Genomic DNA, 22,022 nt, shown 5'->3' with positions numbered 1-22,022 from the left:
CATCTGTCTCTCGGAAAGGGGATAGAGATGAGACCGGCAGATACCAAATGACATAGGTTGTAGAAGAAGGCATCCAAATGATTTCCCACGTGAGGGCTGTGCTTTTCAGCAAATCCAATATATCACGTTCATGTGACTTAGTGAGGAAGCTCCGCTGGTCCATGATCCCCATCAGAGGAGGGAGTTTCTGTTTCCTGCTGAGTCATGTCATCGATGCTCAGTAAACTTTGCCGAACTAAAGAGTGGACGTATTTTCACATACGTGGGGGTGACATGTCGTGTGGAGTGCGCCCCACGTAGGTGACGCGTGTGTGTCTCCAGACCCACCCTCCGGGGTCTTCGAGAGACCTCAGAGCCTCGTAGGTGCTGGCCTTTCCGTCCTGCCAGAGCTGTATCCGTGTCTCTCCTCGAACCCTCTTCAACCTAACTCTGCTTTCTCGTGTTAAATGCAGTGTTACAAAAGCTCCAAGGACCAGCAGCCCCAGATGGAGCTGCCCCTCCAAGGCTGCAACATCACATACACCCCGAAGGACAGCAAGAAGAAGAAGCACGAGCTGAAAATCACCCAGCAAGGCACAGACCCGCTGGTTCTTGCAGTCCAGAGCAAGGAGCAGGCCGAGCAGTGGCTGAAGGTGAGGCGCTCGCCTGGCCTCTGAGCCCTTTACGTGGCCAGGCCTCTCTCCCAGACCTGTGTTTAGTTCCGTTTGTCTGTTTCTCAGGCGTAGGCGAAACGGGATGAACCCGAGCAGTTTTGTCTTTGAGAGCAGAGTGTTCTGATTGCTCTGCAGCTAATCACCCCAGCCCTGGTCTTCAGAAGGCAGTGGGCCTCAAGATTGCAGGCTGTTTCACTACTTTCTCTTTTCCTTTGATTCCTTTTTTTTTTTTTTTTCATGTGCCTGGAGGTGGATTCTTTTCTATTTATTCTGCTTGGAATTTGCTGGGATTCTAAATCTGTGGATTGTCATCTTTCTAAGTTTTAGAAAACTAATTTTCAGCCATTTCTCTTAAAAATATAACTTTGTCTCATTACCCCCAACTATGTTTAAATATGTTAGACGTTTTCACTATATTCTATTTATCTTCTCTTTATATCTTAGTATCCTTTTTTTTTCTCCTAATCTGGTTAATGTTTTCTTGTTAATTTCTGGCCCACTCTTTCTCTTTCCGGCTATGCCAGATCTGCTGTTAAATTTGTCCCCATTCCCTGGGTTCTGAATGTTGGTTATGGACTTCTAGTATTTCTAGTCATTTCTTTTTCAACCTGGGAATGCCAGTTTTTGCAAGTGTTAAATTTCCTGTAGAAGTGTTTGTCACTTATCTCCACAACAAGCAGGTAACAGGCTTGGTTGTTGGACTGCAGTTTGGGTGGCGTGAGGACCTGGCCACCTCATCCGTTGATGTTCTTGTTCCTGTCATTTTGTCCTTCCCACGTGCAGGCTCTCTGATGATTATGCTGCTCCTTCTACGTGGGGAAAAAAAATTCAGTAATTTTTATATAACAGCTTTTATTGAAGTATCAGTCATATACTGTACAGTTCACCCTTTTAAATAATGATTCAGCGGCTGTGAGTCTATTCACCATAACCTACTTTCAGAGCATGTTCATCTCCCCGAGGAGAAACTCCGTGCTCACCATGTGAGCAGCCCCGCCCCCGCCCCCGCCCCAGCCTCACCCCAACCCAAGCAAGCACTACTTTGTTTTCTCTTCTTAGAGTTGCCTGGGTTCAACATTTCGTATAAACACGCTGTGTCCTTCTGTGACAGGCTGCTTTGACTTGGCATGTTTCCCAGGTTCACCCGTGTTGTAAAATATATCAGTACTTCCTTACTTTTTATCACTTTCAGGCCATATCTAAGAAATCATTGCTTATTCCAAGGTCCTGAAGAGGTACACCTGTGTTTTCTTATCATTTTATGAAGTCAGGCCTTAAATTTCATCTGTGGTCCACTTTGATTTCATCATTGCATGTAGCATGAGATAGGGGTCCCATTTCATTCGTTTTTCTTGCAGGGATCCAGTTGTCCCTGTAGAAATAATTTGATTCCTGGCCCAGTGCTTTCCTCTATGGGAGAGCATTTTCATTTGCCTCTGCCATCGTAGGGAAGGCATTAGCTCTCCAAAATCTGTTTATAATTTCAGGGCTTGAGATTTTTTTCAGAGCCACCCAGATAACTTGAATTCAGCCTGCAATTCATTCAAGGGCAGGTTTATATTCATTGCACTGTTACTCCGAGATCTATTCCTTGGGATTCCCCAGCTGAACTGTGGGGGTTTTGCCAGAGACCTCGTCTTTGGCATGCCGTCTGACTCCCAGCCCTCCAGAGCCGCAGAGGTGCTGTCTGGTCTCGGGGAGGCCGAAGCCATCCCCACTGCTGGCCTACCTCTCCACGTTTCCATCTTCCTCCGCATTGTGGCCCAGTCCTCACGGCGATCATAGCTCCTTCCTGCTGTAGGAAGAAGCTGTGTCTGTTTTCTCTGGCCTTCCTGACGGTCTTCCTCAGGAAGGTGAGTCTGGACCATCTAGTCCCTCATTGCCTGCCGGTACCTGCTTTGGAAAACGGGGTGGGAGGGGTGGGAGGACCCCAGGAGGCCTTCCCTAACAGTGGCTCTACAACGTGCCGGCGTACGTTCCACCTTGAGCCACACTGCCCTCTGCCCCCCCCGGAGAATATACCGCCCTCGCGTCCGTCCGCCGGTCAGAAGGCGCACGTGGCTTTTCCCGTGGCTGCCCCAGGAGAGCCTGAACAGAGCGTTTGTCTTCTTCCTGGGAGTCCTGTGCGCAGGACCTCCTGCCGCTCCGTGTGCTTGGCTCCCACACACAACTCGAGTATGCTGCACACCCACCACCTCTGTTAGTGATTTCTTTGAAGTCCCTTCACGTTTACAAAATGCTTTTCCACCATCAGTATGTCCTAGAGCACAGAACGGCCACCTGAGGAAGGTGTTCACGTGAACAGCGTCACCTTACAGGCGAGAGGCCGAGTCCCAGGGAGGTAGGTGACACAGTGGCCAGCGGGCGCCAGAGCCAGGAGTCGACCTCGTATTTTTCCCCTTCACGTTCCGCCTTCCTGTGCCGGGTCGCCTGGCACTTGGCCGTTTTCCCTTCATTCCTACTTGCTTGGTCCCAGCACCATCCCTTCAGGAAGGAGGGAAAAAGGATGAAAGAAGTAAGGAGCCTCCATTGTGATTCTGTTTTCTTGGCCTGGTCCCGTGCGGGGTGAGCTGTGTCTGTCCTGCACTCTCGGGTTCCCCTGTTCCCTAGCGGAGAAGCAAGAAGGGCCGCCCTGAGCCCTGGGCTTCCTCTTTCCCCTGTCCCTTCTTCATGACTCGCTCCGCATGAAGCTGCTGGAAGCATCGCTGGCTTCTCCGGTCTCCCTGGGACGTGGCACTGAGCTGACCGTGCAGCTCGCAAGTAGACACTTAAGAAAACCTTTCCAAGATGTCAGGCAGTGATGGAACGGAATGGTCTTACATCCTGTTTCTCCAGATGTGAGATGCACATCAGAGGCGCTCAGCTAATTGTACTAATTATACAGCGATGACTGTATTTGTCACCAGAAGCTTAACTGCAAGGATTTTTTTTTTTTTTAGCATTTGCTGATATTTCTTAAAAGGGAAGTAAATAATACACGGTAAGTTACCTTCTTCTAAAGAGTTTGAATTGATTAATTTCTCGGTTTGATGTTTGTGCTTTGCTCCTGTTACGTGTAATTCCCACATAACACGTGAGAAGCTAGGAAGTCTTGATTGGAAATGACAGAGACAGAACTAGTTTCAGTCAGTCGGAGAATTTTCTTTCTTTAAAACCAGCAGAGACCAGAGAGGGTCTGGTGTCGTGTTTTCTCAGTGCTGTTATTAGATGGGCTGTCTTATCGGTATCACTTAGAAACTTAAGAAACAGACTCCCAGTGACTCAGACTCATGAAGATTCTAAGAATCTTTTCCTTTTCCTTTTTGCCCCGTATCTCCTTGTTCAAGACCTCAAATGCTGCAGCTAGAACTGGAACAGGCCTCCCCTACTAACTCTCTCTCCCTCCTCAAAGGTAACTTTTATCCTGAATATTATCATCGAGGTATGCTTTAAAGATACTTTTTTTCACTTATGTATGTACTTATAAGTCAGAAGTGATTTTTTTGTTGTTGTTGTTTAAAAATGCCCATGTACATGGCTTCAGACTGCATGTATCCTGCCCCTTGCATTTTCCACTCACTGTTTTATGTCTGCTCTGGGGTTGATGCCCATCCCCCTTCGCTGTCCTGGAACGCTTCAGTGAGCGTCCTCGTGCATGTCCCTTGGTCTCGGGTGTCATGGCTTCTCTGGCGTGGCTGACTTCAGTACGTGCGCATTTTCAACACGACTAGATCTTGACAAATGGCTTCCCAGGTTTGCTTGTGCTATTATACGTCCTCCAGCAATGTACGAGAGCAAGCATTTTGTAAGTGTCCTTTCCGAGATTATATATATATATATGCAGGCAAGGAGAAATGCGGATTTTAATTCCCACCCGCATAGACAAGATGTGGTGTTCCGCCTCTTGCTTTTTACACCTAAACAAAGTGTCTTGCAGATTTTTCCAATTTAGAGAACGGAGCCTTTCCTTCTGCTTTTTTTTTTTTACAGGACATACCATTTCATTGTTTAAATAGACCATAATTTTAAAAATATTCTCTGATTCATGGATATTGGGTTTGCAGACAGCTCTGTAACAATCAGCCCTGCGCGTATATCATCTCACACTTGCTAGTGTGTGGCCTGACTTCCCAGAGAGGCTGTTTGCTTGCATGAAGGTTGTAGGCGCTTGTGATTTTGATGCATAGCCACGTCACTCTGCATGGGAGGTCCGCCAGCTCAGCCTCCCAGCAGCGACGTGTCAGAGTGCCTTTCCCCCACAGCCTCGCCTGCCGTAGGTAGGTCAGCAAGCTGTGGGGAGCTCGCCAGTGTGATGGGGAAGGGCGGATCTCCCTCTAGTTGAATTTGCATTTCCTATGGTCTTGAATGAGCTACTTAGCTCCTCTGTGCCTCTGTTTTCTCCTCTGTTCAATGGGAGGGAGGGTCATAATGGTGCCTGCCTCTCTGACTTGTCGTGAGGATAAAGTAATAAGATAGAAACATTTAGAAGAGCACCTAGCACGCAGTGGACACATATGTAAGCATAAGCTGCTTCACTATGTTATTTGGTTCTTGTTATCACTACGCTACCGCTTCTAGGTCTCAATAAACTCACAAGCTCCGGCTGAAAACACTTTGAAAACCAAGATGACAGTGGGATGTGTTAGGGACCAGAGCTGGGGTGTCCACAGCACGGCCTCCCACCCTCCTGAACCAGGACCACAAGGACGCCTGTTGTGTGCCCCCTGGAGGACATCCCCGAACTTGGCTTCCTTGCCCGAAGCCTTCGTATTGTTCCCACACCCCCAGGGCGCCGGGGAAGGGGTTGGCGGGTGGGCGTAGGCTCGTGGTGTCACTGAGGCTCCTTGAAGTTTCAACCATTACGCCAGGCCGCGTACACCCCTACGATGTGGCTGGTTTGTTTTTGTTCCCCACCCTCTGCGGTGGGCACCCCTGCCTCCCGCCACCCTGCCAGCCAGGAGGCAGCCTGGTCACTTCTTTCCTGCAAAGGGCTCTTACCCTGTGCGGACATAGCGTGTCCAGGTTTCTTTGCATCCTCATCCTCTGATTGAAAAACTGCTCTGATTTTTTAATTATACCTACCTCGTTTTACCTGTCAAGAGTACACAGTCACCAGAACGGAGACACCTGTCCTTTACCGCATCAGCGTTCCTGCCAGACGTACACCCACTGTACTAGTTCTCTCAAAAAGCCGAATTTAGGCTCTTGGTTTTTGTCTATAGTACATCGCATTCTATTTTCAGTTCTCCTCTTCACTCCTACTTCCTTTTGGCTTAATTTGTTGTAATTATGCCAACTTCTTGGAGTTTATGCTTAGATAATTGTGTCTTAGTCCTTTTCTTATAAACACACATTCATTTAAAGCTATCCATTGCCGGGGCGCCTGGGTGGCTCAGTTGGTTGAGCGACTGCCTTCGGCTCAGGTCATGATCCTGGAGTCCCGGGATCGAGTCCCGCATCGGGCTCCCTGCTCAGCAGGGGGTCTGCTTCTCCCTCTGACCCTTCCCTGCCATGTGCTCTCTCTCTCTCATTCTCGCTCTCTCAAATAAATAAATAAATCTTTAAAAAAAAAAAAGCTATCCATTGCCCCTGAGCACAGTCTTAGCTGTGTCCTGTTAAGTTCTGATGTTTGTGTTTTTATTGTCATTCAGTTCAAAATATTTCCTAGAATCTGTTGTGATTCTTTTTTTGACTAATGGTTCATTTGGGATATATTGCTCACTTTCCAAATATTCAGGTTTTTGAAAATAATCTATTTGCCTTTAGTTTCTAGTTCAAATTCACCATAGTCAGAACTTGATATGATTTCACATCATAGGGAGTTGCAGACTTGACTTGTTGCTCAACATGTAGTCAGGGTGGGTAAATGCTCCTGTGCACACCGAGGGTCATGCATGTTGCAGTTGCTGGGTGCACACGCACACGTCTACACGGGTTTATCAGATCAGTTATTAACTGTCATCTTGAGATCTTCTACTAATTCATTTTGTCAGCTAATCGAAGGGAGAGATGTGGTCATATCTACCTCTTTGATTATGGATTTATCTGTCTTTCTATTTTTGTCAGTTCTTGTTCAATTTGTTTTGAGGCTTTGTTATTGGTTGCATACAGAGTTTAAATGGCGATACCTTACTGGTAGGTGAAGCCTTTTCAAGAATATGAAATGTCCCTGTTTATGTCAGAGTTTTTTGCCTCCGAGAATAACTCTGATTAATCCACAGATGAATTATCTTCCTTCAGAGTGCCTTTTGATGAGACAAAATTGTTAATTCTGAGATCCATTACATCAGTCTTTGCTTTTATAGTCAATGCTTTTTGCGTTCTGTCCATAAAACCTTATCAGATTCCATTCACCAAGATAGCACCTGTGTCTTCTTCCAGATCTTTATGGCTCTGTCTTTATGGACAGGTCTCTGATTCATACAATTGGTTTTGTGTATAGGATGGAATGGAGGGGTCAAAATTGATTTTCTTCCATATGGGTAGTCAATTGTTTCAGTCCCATTGATGACCCGAATTGCCTTGATTGGAAATCCATCAGTCAAACACATGTGAGTCCATCTCTGGGCCCCTGTCTGCTTCACGAGTGCGTCTACGTGGCCTTGCCAATGCCACATTGTCTGATGGCCGCAGCTTTACAGAGAGTCTTGAAATCAGCCAGCCTGTGCGTTCTAACTTTGTCCTATTTTTTTCCAAATGATTTAAAGCTTTGAAATGACAGTTTCTGTCAAATAAGTCCATGCTGTCATCATGGCCTGTTATGTCATCTTGTCAAGCCCACATCTTTATGACTGAAGTAGATTTTTTTTTCCAAATTAAAGAACTGTCATCAGAGGGACAGCCCTTATTTGTCTTGATGATAGCGTGCTACAGTGACAGTGAATGAAGGGTCTGGATATCTGGAAGAAAGTCCTGGAAGGCTTCTAACTCATCAGGATGTTTGGGGTCAGCAAATTCTTTCCCATTTATCGGATGGAAATACCACTGAACAGAATTATCAGAAAGGAAGAATGAAAAAGTTACACAAATGTGCTGTTAGAACTATAATAAACTGTTGGAATATTAGTGGTTTATTAATATCACCCCATAGGATTCCTTCTGTAAAAACCCTAGAACAACTATCTAACATGAACTGTTTTGTGAAACAGGGGCCAAGTCTTTGTTAATATAAACTGCTGTTATCCCGTTGTAAGTGTGGCTTTAATGTAAGAGCTAACAATCTTCAAAGTGAGTCACACACAGCCTTTGTCTGGCGTGGAGAGCAGGAGGGCTGTGTGTGACCGGCACCTGACTGGACCCACGCTTCTTCGAGAATCACGGCCAGATTTGTTGCTCTTCCTTCGGTCTGCAACTTCCATTACCAGCAGCTCTTGCCAAAATTAACTGACTCCATGTGTGCACGTGCTTGTGTGTGTGTGTGTGTGTGCTGAAAACACGAGCCATTTTGTAGGGGTTAGTCAGAAGACAACAGCCAATATTCCCAGAAACGGAGTGGTCAGGTTTCCTTAAAAAATGTGCAGAGATTGTGTTTCTGGCAATGAGGGCTCAAGTTAAAAAGCAAACAAAAATACCACAGAATATATAACAATTTGTTTTTTGAAGGATTTGTGATTCCGAATTTGGATCCAGTTCTCTTAAATACACGTTGAGCTTCTCATGGAACACGGCTCTTTAATATATATATATATACATATATATATATGTATATATATACACACATACACATACACACACATTATATATAAATACAGAATCTTCATTTGCAGCTATTCAAAGAATTTGGGTGATAAACCCTTTATTGATTACTTCCAAATTAACTCAGTGGGGGCAATTTGGCAATGAATAGAGATCAGAGGAGAAGGACAGTTTCATGAAAGTCACCTGAAATAATCCAACCAGCTGGTGGATGAAACGCATGGAAGTAAAGACAGGCTTACACGCCTCGATGTTTTCAACAATGCCTTTCTCTGTGCCCAGGATGTCATTATGGCTCAGTCTGGGGGAAGAGAAATTGTCCCCCATTGTGGGGATGGCAGGGATAAGCCCCAGCCTGGCCCCAGGTGTGTCTGGGTCTCTGTGGGCTGCCAAATGCCCGTCTCTTCCCTAAGTACCGTGGGAGACACTGCCCTCTGCGTAAGGAGTTGAAAGTCAGGCGGGGGGACATCCGTAGAGAACAAAATGTATCCTTTATCTGTGTACAGAATTCTAAGCGTACAGATACATGGGTTGGGTTTATTAGGGAAGACTTCTCAGGGAAGTCGAGGACGCGGCTTCGCTTCGATGGCCAGGTCACCTCATCTGGCCACTTCAGGGAGTCCGCCATTCCTTGAACCTCTGTTTGCGGGCAGATCGGGCACTGATGTGGAACAGGGGAGAGAGAAGGAGATATTCCAGTGACCAGGAGAGGGCGAGGAAGTTTGCCCAGGTGCCGCAGGCATGGCTCTTAGCTGCATGCTCTTTTTTCCTTTTTTCACTTTTTTTCCTTCAAGGATTTCAGAAATTGATGCAGAGGACTGGGGGAAAGTTGTGCTGAGGCTTTACTTATTTGACGTGTTGGCCTGGTTTCTTTCGCTCTGGATTTCATTCCTTCATTCATCTTTCTTTCCTGGAGAAAATGTCAAGTCCAGTTTGGTTCCTTGTTCCCTCCTTTTTCTCTTTAATCACACTGTTTAGGTTGCTGTTATGTGCTAGACTTTGGGAATGCCCACATAAGCAAGGCGTATCCCTGTCTCTGAAAGCAAGCCCAGCCGAAGAGAAGAAAGAGACCGGTGGGCGTATAGGGCACGTGAGGATCATGTGGCCGGCTGCGGCCAAGGGCAGAGGGAGCTGAGCCGTGCACCACCAGGGGGACAGAGCCCTCTTCCAGGGCACACGAGACAGAGGCTGAGGCTTGCAGGACAAGCCCCATCCAGCGAGCCCAATCCATCCCTGAAGCCCCGGTTCACATGACTCGCCCACCCTTAAAAAAAGAAAGAAGGAAAGAGGACAGCTGCTTTTTGAAGAAAAGCCTTTGCCAGAGAGAGGTTTCTGCAGGTTATGTCTTCTGGTGCGAGATGAGGGGCTTATAAGTTTCTGGTTCGTTTGCGTGATTGTTGTGTGACGCGTTCTCTGTTTAAGGCTGTCGTCACGGGAAAGGGGCGCACGCGTGCTTCGTGCCTGCTCTGGGAGAAGCTGGGCTGGACCCCTCACGTTTCGTGATCCTGCTTTCCACGGTGGCCCAGAGGCCTTGTTTTGTGCATGTTCTGGACGAGGACGTCAGGCCCAAGTCTGCATCGCTCAGCCTCACCTGTGGAGGAGGCTGTAGAATTAGGGTTGAAACCCCATTTCTGTTCGACACAAGAGGCCAGGAGATTCCCTGTGTCGTCCTCTTTCCCTAGAGAAAAGACAAGTAAGAGTTTGCCTCCTCACCTAAAGATCTGATAATGCCACGGGGGAGGCGTGGGAATAGAGGCCGGACACAGAGCAATAGGAGTGGAGTCGGCGTGGACAGAGACTCAGGCGTCCGGAAGGCCCAGGTCACTGGGTGGATGTCACTCTGATGACGCTTTCCCTCCTCAGAATCGACAGGGAGAACAACGTGGCAGCAAGCTCTCTGGGCTTTTCTTTCTTTTCCCTTTGTCCTGTTTTAGTCTCAAATGTGGACTTTGCTCTGTAGCTTTTTCATAAAACAGCTGAGCAGCAAAATGGCTGCAAACACCGTCCTGGGCTCCCGTCAGTTCCTGGCGTTAATCCCAACAGCGGCGCCAGCTGAGTGACTTTGGGCACGTCTGCCGAGATCGTATTGCAAAGCTGCTACCCAGGTATCTGGGACTTCAGCATTTCAGTTCTGCCCCGAAGACGCAAGGGTTGGACGCAGCTTTGTTCCAAAAGGAAGAGAAGACATTTTGAAGGAACTGCCTAACTTCTCCCTTGCTAACATGCACATTCCGCCGACCCGGATCCCGCTCTGTCCTGTTCACTGCACATCCCCAGTGATCAGAACCACTTCTGCTCAGGGCAGGAGCTCAGTGGGGACAGTGGGGACAGTGGGTGACCTTGGAGGCGCTATGAGCATCAGCAGGGCCAAGGATCACTACCTACGTGCCGTGGACCCCCCACGCCTGTCAGTCTAGGGCGGGATCGTTTCTGAGCCCTCGGCATCAGTGGTGAGGACCCTCAGTGGTGACGGTGTTGGGGACCAGAGCAGCTATACATGCCAGGTGTTGGCTTAGGCACTTTGCATAGAGGGTCTCATTTTCCCTGGATGTCACCATCCTGACATAGCAGGACAGGTCATCCGGACACCCCTTCCTTTGCTGGTGAGGAAACGGAGGCTCAGCAAGGTTGGGCCTTTGAACCAACCGCTGATGTTCTGGCCTCGCCTTTCACTGAGGAGGCAGAACAAGCCGGACAGGAGCGTCCTCAGACTCCCGCCACCAAACACCCTGGCCTTCTCCAGATCCCACCCCCTGCCGCCTCTGGAAATTCCTCCTCTGCTCATCTCCTCTCCAGGAGCCCCTCCAGTCACCCCCACCCCCCCACCCCTCCCCTGCAGCAGAGGGGCTTCTCAGAAGTGCCCCTGCGCTGATGCGCCGCTTCTCCCTCCTCCTCCCTGCTCCTGGGAGCTGCACCCTCCTGGTTTGCCCCCACTTCCCGGGCCATTCCGGCTCATTCCTGCACCGGCCTCTCCCCTTTGGCTCTGCTCCACGTACCGACCGGCTCTGGTCCTTGTCCTGGACCTGCGTTCTGCTCTGTCTGCCCTCCCTCTGTATAGGGCACATGAGGACTCAGCCCCTCCTGGGCTGTGAGCGAGCCTCTTCTCCCCTGACTGCCTAGTTTAGTTCCAGCCCTGCCTGGAAGCTTGCTTTGCTCCGCACTCACCTGCCTCGCCTCTCCCCCTCCCGCTGCTTGTCTGCCTCCTCCTTCTGAATGGCAGCACCCAGCTGCCTAGGAGGTGGTGCTTCCCTCCTGCTCCGCCTATTCTTCTCCAGAATCCTCCGCATGCCGCTGGTTCACTCCCTCCTCCGTTGCCCCAGCCCGCACTGCCCCCCTCTGTCCCCCGGGCCACTACAGGACGGCCTGACTCCTTCCCTTCTAGTTCTTGTCTGCTGTCCTCCCTCAACGGCGCCAGTGCCGTCTGCGGCTTCTGACAGTGGCGTGCCCCCCACGTCTCAGGCACTGTCTCAGGCCACGTACGTCCCACAGGTGGGACCACTGCGTCTGCTCTGCAGGCAGGAGGACTGGAGCACAGAGCAGTTAATTAAATTTGCCCAAGGTGAAGACCGGGGTGAAAGTCCAGGCGGTAGAGCTCTGCAGCCCGTCCTCCTGGCTTCTGCACTGTACCTCCTCCCAGAAAGTCACTCCTGTCACTCCAGGGCTCGAGCTGCTCACCGGGCCTGTGTGACCCTCCTGGTGGCCTGCCCCTGCCTCCTGCCCCACGGCGCCAGGTGGTATCCTTAAACACTTCATGTCCACCACAGGGCCTTTGCACCAGCTGGCCCCTCTGCCTGGGAGCCTTTTCCACTGGGTCCTCATGTGGCTGCGTCCTTCTGGGCATTTGGCTCCCAGCCTACCTGTCATCCCAGTGAGGCCTCTTGATCCTGTCAATTAGCCATTCCCTGTTCCTTAAACACAACCTTCCAGTCTTTGTAGCACTTACTGCTGTCTTACTTTACCTTCGTGCTCGGGTGGTACTGCTCACCGTGATATCTAACTTACACTGGAATGCAGGCCCCATGAAAGCAAGGTGTTGCGTTCTCCCCGTATCCTGAAACTTGTGTCAGTACCGGGATTGGAGAGACATTTGGTGAGCGAACGCGTGAGCTAGTGAATGAAGGAGCACCTGGCATCTTGGGATTTAAACCAGGTGCTTTTGAGCCCACAGATTTTCCCACCACACCGTATGCCTGCCGGTTCATGCCGGCTTCGGCCTCCGAGAGCCCTCAAGCATGTCTTCACTTCTTGTAGGTGATCAGAGACGTCTACAGCGGCTGCAGCGGGCCAGCGGATTTAGAAGGTCCTCCCCCCTCGATCTCTCCAGTGCACAAGACAGAGCTAGAAAAGGTAAGGGCGTCTTTCTTCCCAGGAATAGTGCCCTTGCAGCTGATTTAGGCCTCCCTCAATGTTCTGATAACGTTCTCTGAGAGAATTATTGTGTCTGTTCTTGTTTTAGTCCGTGTTCTCCAGGAAGCAGAACTGATAGGGCGTGTGTGTGTGTCTGTGTTATCAAGTACATACAATTAGGTGTAAAATGTTAAATACATTGCAAAGTTATGTAAGTATGCATACAGATACACACAAGTACACGTATATATACACATACAAAGAGATTTATTTTTTTTAAAGATTTTATTTATTTATTAGAGAGAGCAGGAGCAGGGTGAGGGGCAGAGGGAGAACCATACTCTCCACTGAGCAGGGAGCCTGATGTGGGACTGATCCTAGGACCCCGGGATCATGACCTGAGCCGAAGGCAGACGCTTAACCGACTGAGCCACCCAGGCTCCCCTGAAGAGATTTATTATAAGGAATTGGCTTATGTGATGATGGGGGCTGGCAAGTCTGAAATCTACCCTGGAGGTCTGCGCTGGAGACCCAGGGGAGCCGATGGTGCAGATGAAGTCTGCAGGCATCTTCTGGAGAATCCCCTCTTGTGGGGGAAGGCGGGTCTTTTTGTTCTAGCCTTCGCCTGATTGGGTGAGGCCCGCCCGCGTTGTAGCAGGCAGCCTGCTTACTCGCAGTCCACTGATTTCAGGCCCATCTTCCTTCTGCAGACAGTTTAAGGCAGCACAGCCCTTGGCGTCTCGCACAAGAGTCTTCGCTGTGTCTCTGTTACCTGAGAAGAGACTCCCAGAAGTTGGTTTACTAGACGAAATGGTAGAAATATCTCTTAGGATTTTGATTCGTGCTGCTGAGCACACCGCTTTCCAGGCAGGCTGCCCCCATACCTCTTTGCTGAGCACGTCAGGTTTCCCGTTCCCCACGGGCACTGGCCATTTTGATCTCTCGCCTCTAAGGCTGTCCTGTTAGCGCCCGGCCAGGCCCCGTGGCGGTGGGCTATGATGTGCGGGACCGGGAGGGGTGAGTTCAAGTCCACCTCCTCCACCCTGATGCCACAGTTCTCCCACTGGAACGGAGGATTCCCGCTCTAAGCAGCATCTCTTCTTCAGATGCCAACTCAGGGTCCTGCTCCCTATATCCAGGTATCGGGGCTAAAGTAATCCCAAGCACTCGGGCGTGCCCTTGGACGGTGTCGACCGTAGCTTGTCCCTGCGTATACATTCGGAGGGTGCCTGTTACAGCAGATGTCTGACCTCACCCGATTACTGGTTGGCAACGGGAGGGAATTGAGCGGATGATGGCCTCTCTGCTTCTGGAAGGATAACATGGCTTGGTGAGGGGCATATTTTTTGTAATCTTAATATTTTTTCAAAATTACTTGCAAGTAAAAGTGATTTGGATGCGATGAGGCACCAGAGTGTGTGTCATGTTCTCCATTCCTCTGCTGTTCCTGAAGCTTTATCCGTAAGCCGGCCGGCCGCTGGTCTGTACCTGAGCCCTGGCCTCCCAACGCTGCCACGGACTTGGCCACACTTCCTTCCACTGTGGGGACCACTGGTGACTGATCCCTGAGATATCACGCGGCCAGTGCGAACCATGGTGAGAATAACTTAATCCTTTTTACCCTCACAGAAGCTGTCTTCTGAGAGACCCAGCTCGGATGGGGAGGGCGTTATGGAGAATGGAGTCGCTGTGTGTGAAGGAAAAGAACAAGGTGAGTTCTACTCGTGCCCAAACCACAAACACCGAAACACAAAAACAAGAGTAAACAACAAAAATCAGCCGTGGCCAGCTCCATGGGCTCTGATTGTGGGACAAGTCTCCTTGGAAGTTCAGTGACGTAGACGGCACGGCCCAAGTTGCACACCGGAAGTGCAGAGAAGCCCTTTTGGTTGACAGGAGCCCCACATGTCTTCACCCGCTGTCCTACTGAACCCTGGCCCCAGGCGTGGGCGCCCTGCATGTATCCTGACTGCTGGGCTCCCGGCAGCTCATTTCCTTACCTGATCTGTCACTGAAAGGAATTTACAGCGAGGAGAGCTGGTAGTCACGTGGTAGCAGGTGTCAGAATGTCCTTCCTTTTAAGGCTGAATAACATTCTATCCTCTGGATGAACCACATTGTGTTTATCTGTCCATCCATCAGCAGACCCTTGGGTTCTCCCACGTTCTGGCCCTTGTGAATGATGCTGCTGTGAACGTGGGCTTTTGGATTTTGAATTATTTTTTTCTAAGTCAGCTTTCCGAGCATAAATTACGGCCATTTTAATGAGTCTATAGTGTTCTGTAATTGTGGCTTTAACTTGCATTTCCCTAAAGACTAACGACGAACCTTTTTGATGTGCTTTTTTGCCAACCATGTATCTGATGAAATGTCTATCCAAATCTTTGCCCATATTTTTATTGGATTTTGTTCATATTTACTGACTTCTGAGAGCTCTTGATATATTTTAAATACAAGTCCTTTATCAATGTGTCTTGCATGTAGCTTCTCCCAGTCCATGGCTTGACTTTCACTTTCCTTCCCAGGGTGTGGGCCAAGAGGAAAGTAGGATTTGCGGGTCGTGGCGGAGTTTTCTTTGTGCAGAGTTAACAGCCTATATGCTCGTGGCCCTGGGACCTTGGCTTCCCGGGGGAGTGGTCTGCCCACCCAGCTCATCTGTGCTCTCTTGCTAGAATGGAACAGACACCCCCCAGCTCTGAAATGAGGTCCCCTTCAACGAGACAGCAAGCCAGGCCACTAAGAATCTTGAAATCCAAGTAAGCTGGACTCTTGTGACATGACAAGGTTCACCCCAAAAGGTCATGGTCTCTGCCTTTGCCCGTGTGATTCCCTAATGCGGTCGTGTCGGAGTGCAATTTCTGCTCTCTCCATCGGAAGTTACTCAGGGGAAGGCATCATCTCTGTCTTCCGTGGGCACGTAATATGTAATCAAAGCCAGGAAAGCTATCTTTAAGTTTTGCCCTGCAATAGAATAACCTACAATCTCGGGTCCCTGCTCAGACGTGGGGCGTGGCAGACACGGCCTCGGCCGGTCTCCTTCCTCATTTGCCATTTCTTCCCTGGCTCCCTGTTGGAAATCAGGTTCACAGAACGATACAGATGTCTGGAGGTCTGTGTCAGGAAACGCACCTCTATCTAGAATTCCCCTGCTTCCTTTTCACAAGGAAGGTGACCCTGGGCTCACAAGTGTTCTGCTTTGCGTCTCGCAGACACTAAGTCGTTGCTGAAGGAAGTGGATAGTTTAAGTGCATCCTGGCTCGACCTTAGCTTCTATCCTCGCTGCTCACTCTCGAGCTATTTGCCGTGAGAGAGTTCAGCACGGCTCCCCTTTTCCCAGCCACGTTGTGACTCAGATTCTCTGCGGGCTACATGGCAGCGTCTGCGCGTCTGTGCTGACGATGGTTATGGCCCTACGGATGCTGGGAGTGGGCTTTGCCTCGGTGGCCCCCGCCCTCCCTGCCTGCCCCTCACTCGTGGGGTGTGACGTGTGGACCCCTGTGGCTTTCCTGCGCTCTGACTTCAGTTGAGAGTTCTGAGTTTTGGGGGTTTCTTCATAATTTTATTACATGTCCCGAATTCTGCCTTTGTGTAGTAAAATAGCAGTGATGTATTCTCAAGTTCCTCCATACTTTGGCTTTTTCTTCCAAGGAGTCCCTTGCTTCGGCTTTTGCAAAGCATTAATCGGGCTTCTTCTAGGAATTAAAAGTATGATCTCTTTTCTTTGTAGTCAGGGTCCCGCAGGTACTTTCCCAACAGGAGCAAATGCGAGTAGAATTGGAAGTAAACGTAACCTCTTTGCTTTGAGCCACGGGGAAGAACTCTGCGCACCCCGCAAGCTCTGTGAAAGGGGGCCTTGAGGGTACACTGGGAGTGCCACCCTTGCCAAGCGTCGCTGGAATGGGACTGTGGTCACAGATGGTCTCACCGCTCTCTCGAAACAGCTAAGAGGGGTCATGCACGGCTGCTTTCACTTTGGTGTGGCCACGGTGCACACCCCCATGCCTGGTGGTAACTGGGGGGAAGGGGCCTTCCCGCTGAGATTGCAACGGGTTCTTGGCGCTTTCTTTGAAAAGAGGGGGTGGTGGCTGTTGGGAGAGTGTAAGGAGGGGTGGGAGTGGCCTTCCTGTGTTCCCGCTTCTGTATCACACATGAGGCCTTCACAAGACACCCCAGTCTGGGCCCTTAAACAACAGACGTTTATTTGTCATGGTTCGGCCGGCCGGGAGCCCCGGAGGGCGCTGCCATCAGAGCTGGTTGCCTGGGAGGCCTCTTCCTGGCCTGCGGACGGCCGCCTCCCCCCGCGTGTCCTCACATCGATGGCCTTTCTTCTGTGTTCAGTCTCTTAAAAAGGACACTCATTCTGCCAGATCGGGCCCCCACCCTTACGACCTCCTGGGACCCCATCACAAATACAGCCATGCTGGGGTTAGGGCTTCAATGCAGAGATTGTGGGGGGCACCTCATCCAGTCTGGAAAAAACACTGTGTTTACCCAGAAATTTGGCATGGCTTCTTTTCTTTCAACTGTCGTTTCTAGAGAGGCAATAAGGGTCAAAACCAAGTGACTGACCTTGGGGTGGCACTGAGTCTGTGGGGCCAGGGAACACACTGGGGCGGGGTGGGGATGTGGGCCTGCACCTGGGGTCCCGCCGGTGGTAGCAGAGTGGGACAGGAAGAGAGAGAACTGCCCCACCCGCCGAGAGAGAATGAGTCATCGGTATTACAGGGGGCTTTAGGAATGAGGCCCCGGGGTTGTAATCCCACGTCCCGATTCCCCTCTCTCTGAAATTATCCTGTGGCTATTTATGGTGTGTTCTTGTGCTGGGCTGAGCAGGAGGGGAAGGAATTCCTGCCTCATGACATTTTCAAAAGGGGTTATGACCCCCTGTGGGTTATAGACTGGGAGGTGGGAGTCACCCTGGAGATGGGGACACCAGGAGGGTTATTGGAGGCTGTGGAGCCCCTCTCTCATCCCACCCCACTCTGTTGTGAAGCTGCACTTGACCCTCCCAGCGCCCCAGTGTCCTGTGCAGTCTGGAAAGTTGCCTTTTCCCCTTTGGCTCCAAGACTAGGCACATCATGGCCCTCGGATGATGGAATGAGTGACATGTCCCTTTGCAGAGTTGCTGTGGGAGGAAGGATCTTGCCTCCCAGTCCTGGGTGCACTCTCTGACACACCTCTGATCTCCACGAAATCCCAGAAGGGCGTCCAGAGTTGCCAGATCTTCCAGTTTCCCAAAGGAAGCCAGAAATTGTTTTGAGGCACAGGGTTTGTGAATTTGATATATTGGGCATGACTTCATAATTTAATGCCCTGCAGGCAAAAGCAGACCATAATGGGCTGAGAGTTCTGGAGAGCGCAGAGCTACGTGCATGTCTCAGGGATGGGTGAGGGGCTGCTTAAGGGCTTCCCGGGACTGGGGAAGACCCGCATCCCCCTTTCCCTCCCTCGTCCCCTCTCCGAGCTGGCCAAGGTGTGGCCGCACTGCCTCTTTCTGTTCCTCACACCCGTCCAGCTCCCCCCAGCCTCACGGCCTTTGTGTTGGCTGATGCCCTTCTTGCCCAGAAGGTTCTTCTTTGGGTTCTTCTCAGCCGCTTCCTCCTCACCCAGCTCCCGGCTCAAAGTCGCCCTCCCCCACCACCCAGCGCCTCTGCCGTGTCACTCCACCGTAGCTCTCTGCCCAGGCCTGGCGCCTTCGGGCCGCTCCGTGCGTGCACGCGTCCACGTGTGTGTGGACCTGTGCGCACACCCGTGTGCATGCTCTCAGCCTACTTTAGAACAGGAGCTCCCTCAGAACACCTGTTTTTTGCTATCTTCTGTGTCAACACCAATAGCTGGCACAGAGAGGGTGCCCGATGAGTAAAAAATGAGGAAAATAAAATTGACTATGATTTATGCTTTATTTTTATTTTTTCTCAGTTAAAGTCTATCACTGAAACACACTTTCTTGTTTTCATTGTTCTTGACAGTTAAGAGGAAGAAAAGTTCCAAATCAGAGGCCAAGGGAACCGTGTCCAAAGTCACTGGGAAGAAGATCACCAAGATCATCGGCTTGGGGAAGAAAAAGCCCTCGACAGATGAGCAGACCTCATCCGCGGAGGAGGACGTCCCCACCTGCGGTAAGACGGAGGGTGCCTGGCCTCTCCTGGAGTGGCCTCCGCTTCGCGTGGGCTCGCACGCGTCAGGCCGCTGATCCTCAGAATGGTGCGAGATGTACTTCATCTTTACTGCTTATCAATAAAAGATCTCGCGGGGGTTTGACATGATCTCTGAGGTTCTTTCAAGATGAAAAACAAATTCTTCCTTTGATCCTATGAAGTGCTCCCAAATTCCTTTTAACCGTCTCTAAGCTGGGGCACACGCACGTGCCTTGGCGAGCGAAGGAAGGAGCGCGGAGCATGTGGGGTTACAGTTGGCGCTCTCCCCTGGGCTGACACGGTGAACCAGCCGTCCTGGCAGCACTGCGTCTCAGACCTCAGTATCAAGGGCAGCCTGCTGGACCACTCCATCGTCAGTCTGTCACCTGGAGTCCTTTCCGAGCAGCTGCCCCCACCAGGATGGGGTGGGTGCCCACAACGTGGCTCCAGCCCTCCCGGGGCTTCCGCTCACATGGCAGAGACGGGTCTGAACGAGCGGTCACAGGGAGGGACGTGCAGTGGGACCCGGTGACTAAGAGGAGGGAAACCAGGGCAACGGGAGCATCTCCCAGGGACCCGAGCGAGGTGGCGGTGCGGGCAGGGTGGCTGCTGGGGAGGGGTGGAGGGTGAGGTTGCACACCCGTACCGTTTCCTTGGCCACCGTGTAGCCCTTCGCGGGAGAACAGCCCTGGAAGCCGGGCGACGGGGCTTCGGCCTCTATTAGGAATTGAGGATGGGCTGTAGGTGCCCCATGTCCTGCCAGCAGGTCCCTGGTCGCTTCCCTCTGCGGACTCGCTCTGCTCACCCCTGTGTGGCGGTGAGCATCCACCTGCCCAGGGGATGGGCCTTATCTGGGGCTACGCTGCCCCAAGTGTCCAAAGTTGGTCATACAGACAATGATGAAGTAATTCACCAGCCGTCATGTCCCAGGATGTGAGCTGTGCCAGGACGACAGAAGAGTCGGCACTGCGGCGGGCAGAGGGGGTGGGTCGCAGAGGGGATGGGTGCCCGGGCGTGCAGGAGCCAGGCGTGGGCTGCGCTCTGAGGGCAGGTCCGGGGGAGGTCCCAGCTCCCTCTGGCCTTGACGGATGTGCTCCTAGGAAGCCCCACGCGAGACTTCAGGGGGCCCGGTAGAGTCACGTCCTTGGTCGAGCCTTGGCCACCCTGGGTGGGGGTGCACCGAGGGGCAGGACGACAGCAGACCACACAAAGCTCTAGCACCAAGCAGCAGAAGGAAAAACGTGAGTCTGCTGATGCCAAGGTGCAGTTTCCTGTCCGCCTCTGCCTTCGTTGGTGCCGCAAGAAGCACTGGGTGGCGTGGGGTTGCTTCTCCTTCTGGGTTGGCCCTGCAGAAGAGGTAGGGATAAAAACGGAAAGAGGGAATTATCCGACAAAGGGAACAACTTTTTTAGCTTCATTTTTGGCTTTTTTTTTTTTTTAGGTTTATTTATTTGAGAGAATGGGTGCATGAGGGGGAGAGGGGCAGAGGGAGAGGGAGAGAGGCCCTCCGGCAGACTCCCTGCTGAGTGTGGAGCCTGGCGTGGAGCTCGAGCTTAGGACCCTGAGATCATGACCTGAGCCAAAAACCAAGAGTCAGACACTTAACCGACTGAGCCACCCAGGAGCCCCTCGTTTTTGTCGTTTAAACTGCTCTAGGTCAGTGGAAGAAGTAGAAATTCTTTCATGAAAAGCAACATTCATGTGGAAGGCAAGGTAGACACTGGGGTCCAGACCCTCGTTACAAACCAGAACATGAGCCCCACAAGCTGACCCAGCTCTGCCCCTCCTTCTGCATCTGCCCTCTCATAACCCCCCATAAACAGCCTCCCTGTGTTGGTGCTCAGGCCCTGCAGGAAATCCTGTTGCTGGCACTTTCTCAGAAACACAGTTGGCCACTCCGAGGGCAGGAAGGGGGGAATCTGGAGCCTATAATTACCCATGTGTGGATTTCTTCCAAACAGCTCAGGGGACATCTTTTGTCTCTATTAAGAGAACTTCCTCTGTCCACAAGATTTTAAGACTGTCATCTAGGTCTTCGCTGGGTCCAGGGGCCAGAGAAGGGGCAGAGGAAGGACGGGGGAGATGACTGTTCTCAGTGATTTTGGTACAGCTGCAAAGTTGTAGGCAGAAAATGTCAGCTGGGTAAAGGCGCAAGACCCCCGCCGTGCCAAGCTGGGGCCATGCAGCCCCAGTCCCCGTGCTGTGAGCAGAGCCCCGCGGGCCGGGCCGGAGGGGCCATGCTGCTAGGCAGGCAGAAGAGAGCTCCCGGGAGCAACCAAGACCTGGGTTCAAATCCACTCTTCCCTGCAATGTGGCAGCTGGGACTCCAGATGCATGATAAAAATCCTGTTGGGGGTAGGAGATGGTTTCTGCAGACACCCCCAAGGGGAGCGGGGAGGGGCAGTGAGCGCCCCAGCCAGCCGACCGGGTCAGCCCAGCCAGCCCCGTGGCGCCGCTCCTTCCTGCCCCGACGCCCAGCGTGATGGGGGCGTCAGCTGGGTGAGCGCTGCGCATAGCCACAGGCATGCCGTGGTCTGCGATGTGCACCAGGCCCCAGAAGGATCTTCTGTTTGCCCTTCTCTGGTGCCCACGAGTGTCTCTACAAACCCAGCGGTTGTTGTCAGGAAACACGTGTCCTCTCGCTCTCTGCCCCGTCTGTCCCCTGCTGGGCCAGCGCACCAGCCTCCTGACTGGCCGCCTTCTCTGCACCCTCCAGGCCACCGGGGGTCTATGAAAACAGGGTCCTAGGCTGAAACACGAGTCTCTGTGCGGCTCAGCTCAGAGCCTCTGGCAGTCTCGTCTCAGCCCGACTCTGCAGCTCTCTCCCGCCTTCCGGGATGAGACTCAGAACTCCCTTGCGCCCCAGCCGCGCCCCAGCACCCATCAGCACAGGGCCTGGCAGACGAGCAGCTCAGCCCGCTCACTGGCAGAATGAATTACCTTAAGCGAATTGCATTACCTGCCTGAGCCTCAGGTTCTTCCTCTGTGAAACGGGCTCATACTTACCTTGTTTTCCTAAGGAAACTGAAAGATAAAATCATGAACACCAAGCTCAGTGCTTAATAATTAAGCCATAACTTATGCTCAGTAAGCGGTTGCTGTTGTTACTCGTTGGTTCACCTAACGTGCTTATTTTTAAGAAACCTGAGCACACGGACATAGTTCAGGCCATGTAAGGGCAGTGCGGGTGCATGGCATGGGTCCTAAGGGA

The 22,022-nt window shown here is 51.4% G+C and overlaps 1 protein-coding gene across 5 annotated transcripts in view; it reads left to right on the top strand.

Moving 5' to 3' along the window:
• The window catches only part of AFAP1 (actin filament associated protein 1), a 139,298-nt gene that overhangs the window by 84,432 nt on the left and 32,844 nt on the right, over nt 1–22,022 (top strand). For all 5 annotated transcript variants that reach the window (XM_035005359.1, XM_035005360.1, XM_035005361.1 and 2 more), the window contains exons 8-11: nt 453–632; nt 12,579–12,674; nt 14,304–14,385; nt 18,644–18,793. In XM_035005359.1, coding sequence (XP_034861250.1) covers nt 453–632; nt 12,579–12,674; nt 14,304–14,385; nt 18,644–18,793 — 508 coding nt within the window. The remainder of the gene's footprint in view (nt 1–452; nt 633–12,578; nt 12,675–14,303; nt 14,386–18,643; nt 18,794–22,022) is intronic.

The sequence above is a fragment of the Mirounga leonina genome, unplaced genomic scaffold (genome assembly GCF_011800145.1).
Source record: "Mirounga leonina isolate KUSES-001 unplaced genomic scaffold, KU_Mleo_1.0 Mir_129, whole genome shotgun sequence".
Lineage (NCBI taxonomy): Eukaryota > Metazoa > Chordata > Mammalia > Carnivora > Phocidae > Mirounga > Mirounga leonina.
The sequence above is the reverse complement of the archived record's forward strand: the minus strand, read 5'-3'. Positions and strand labels throughout refer to the sequence as shown.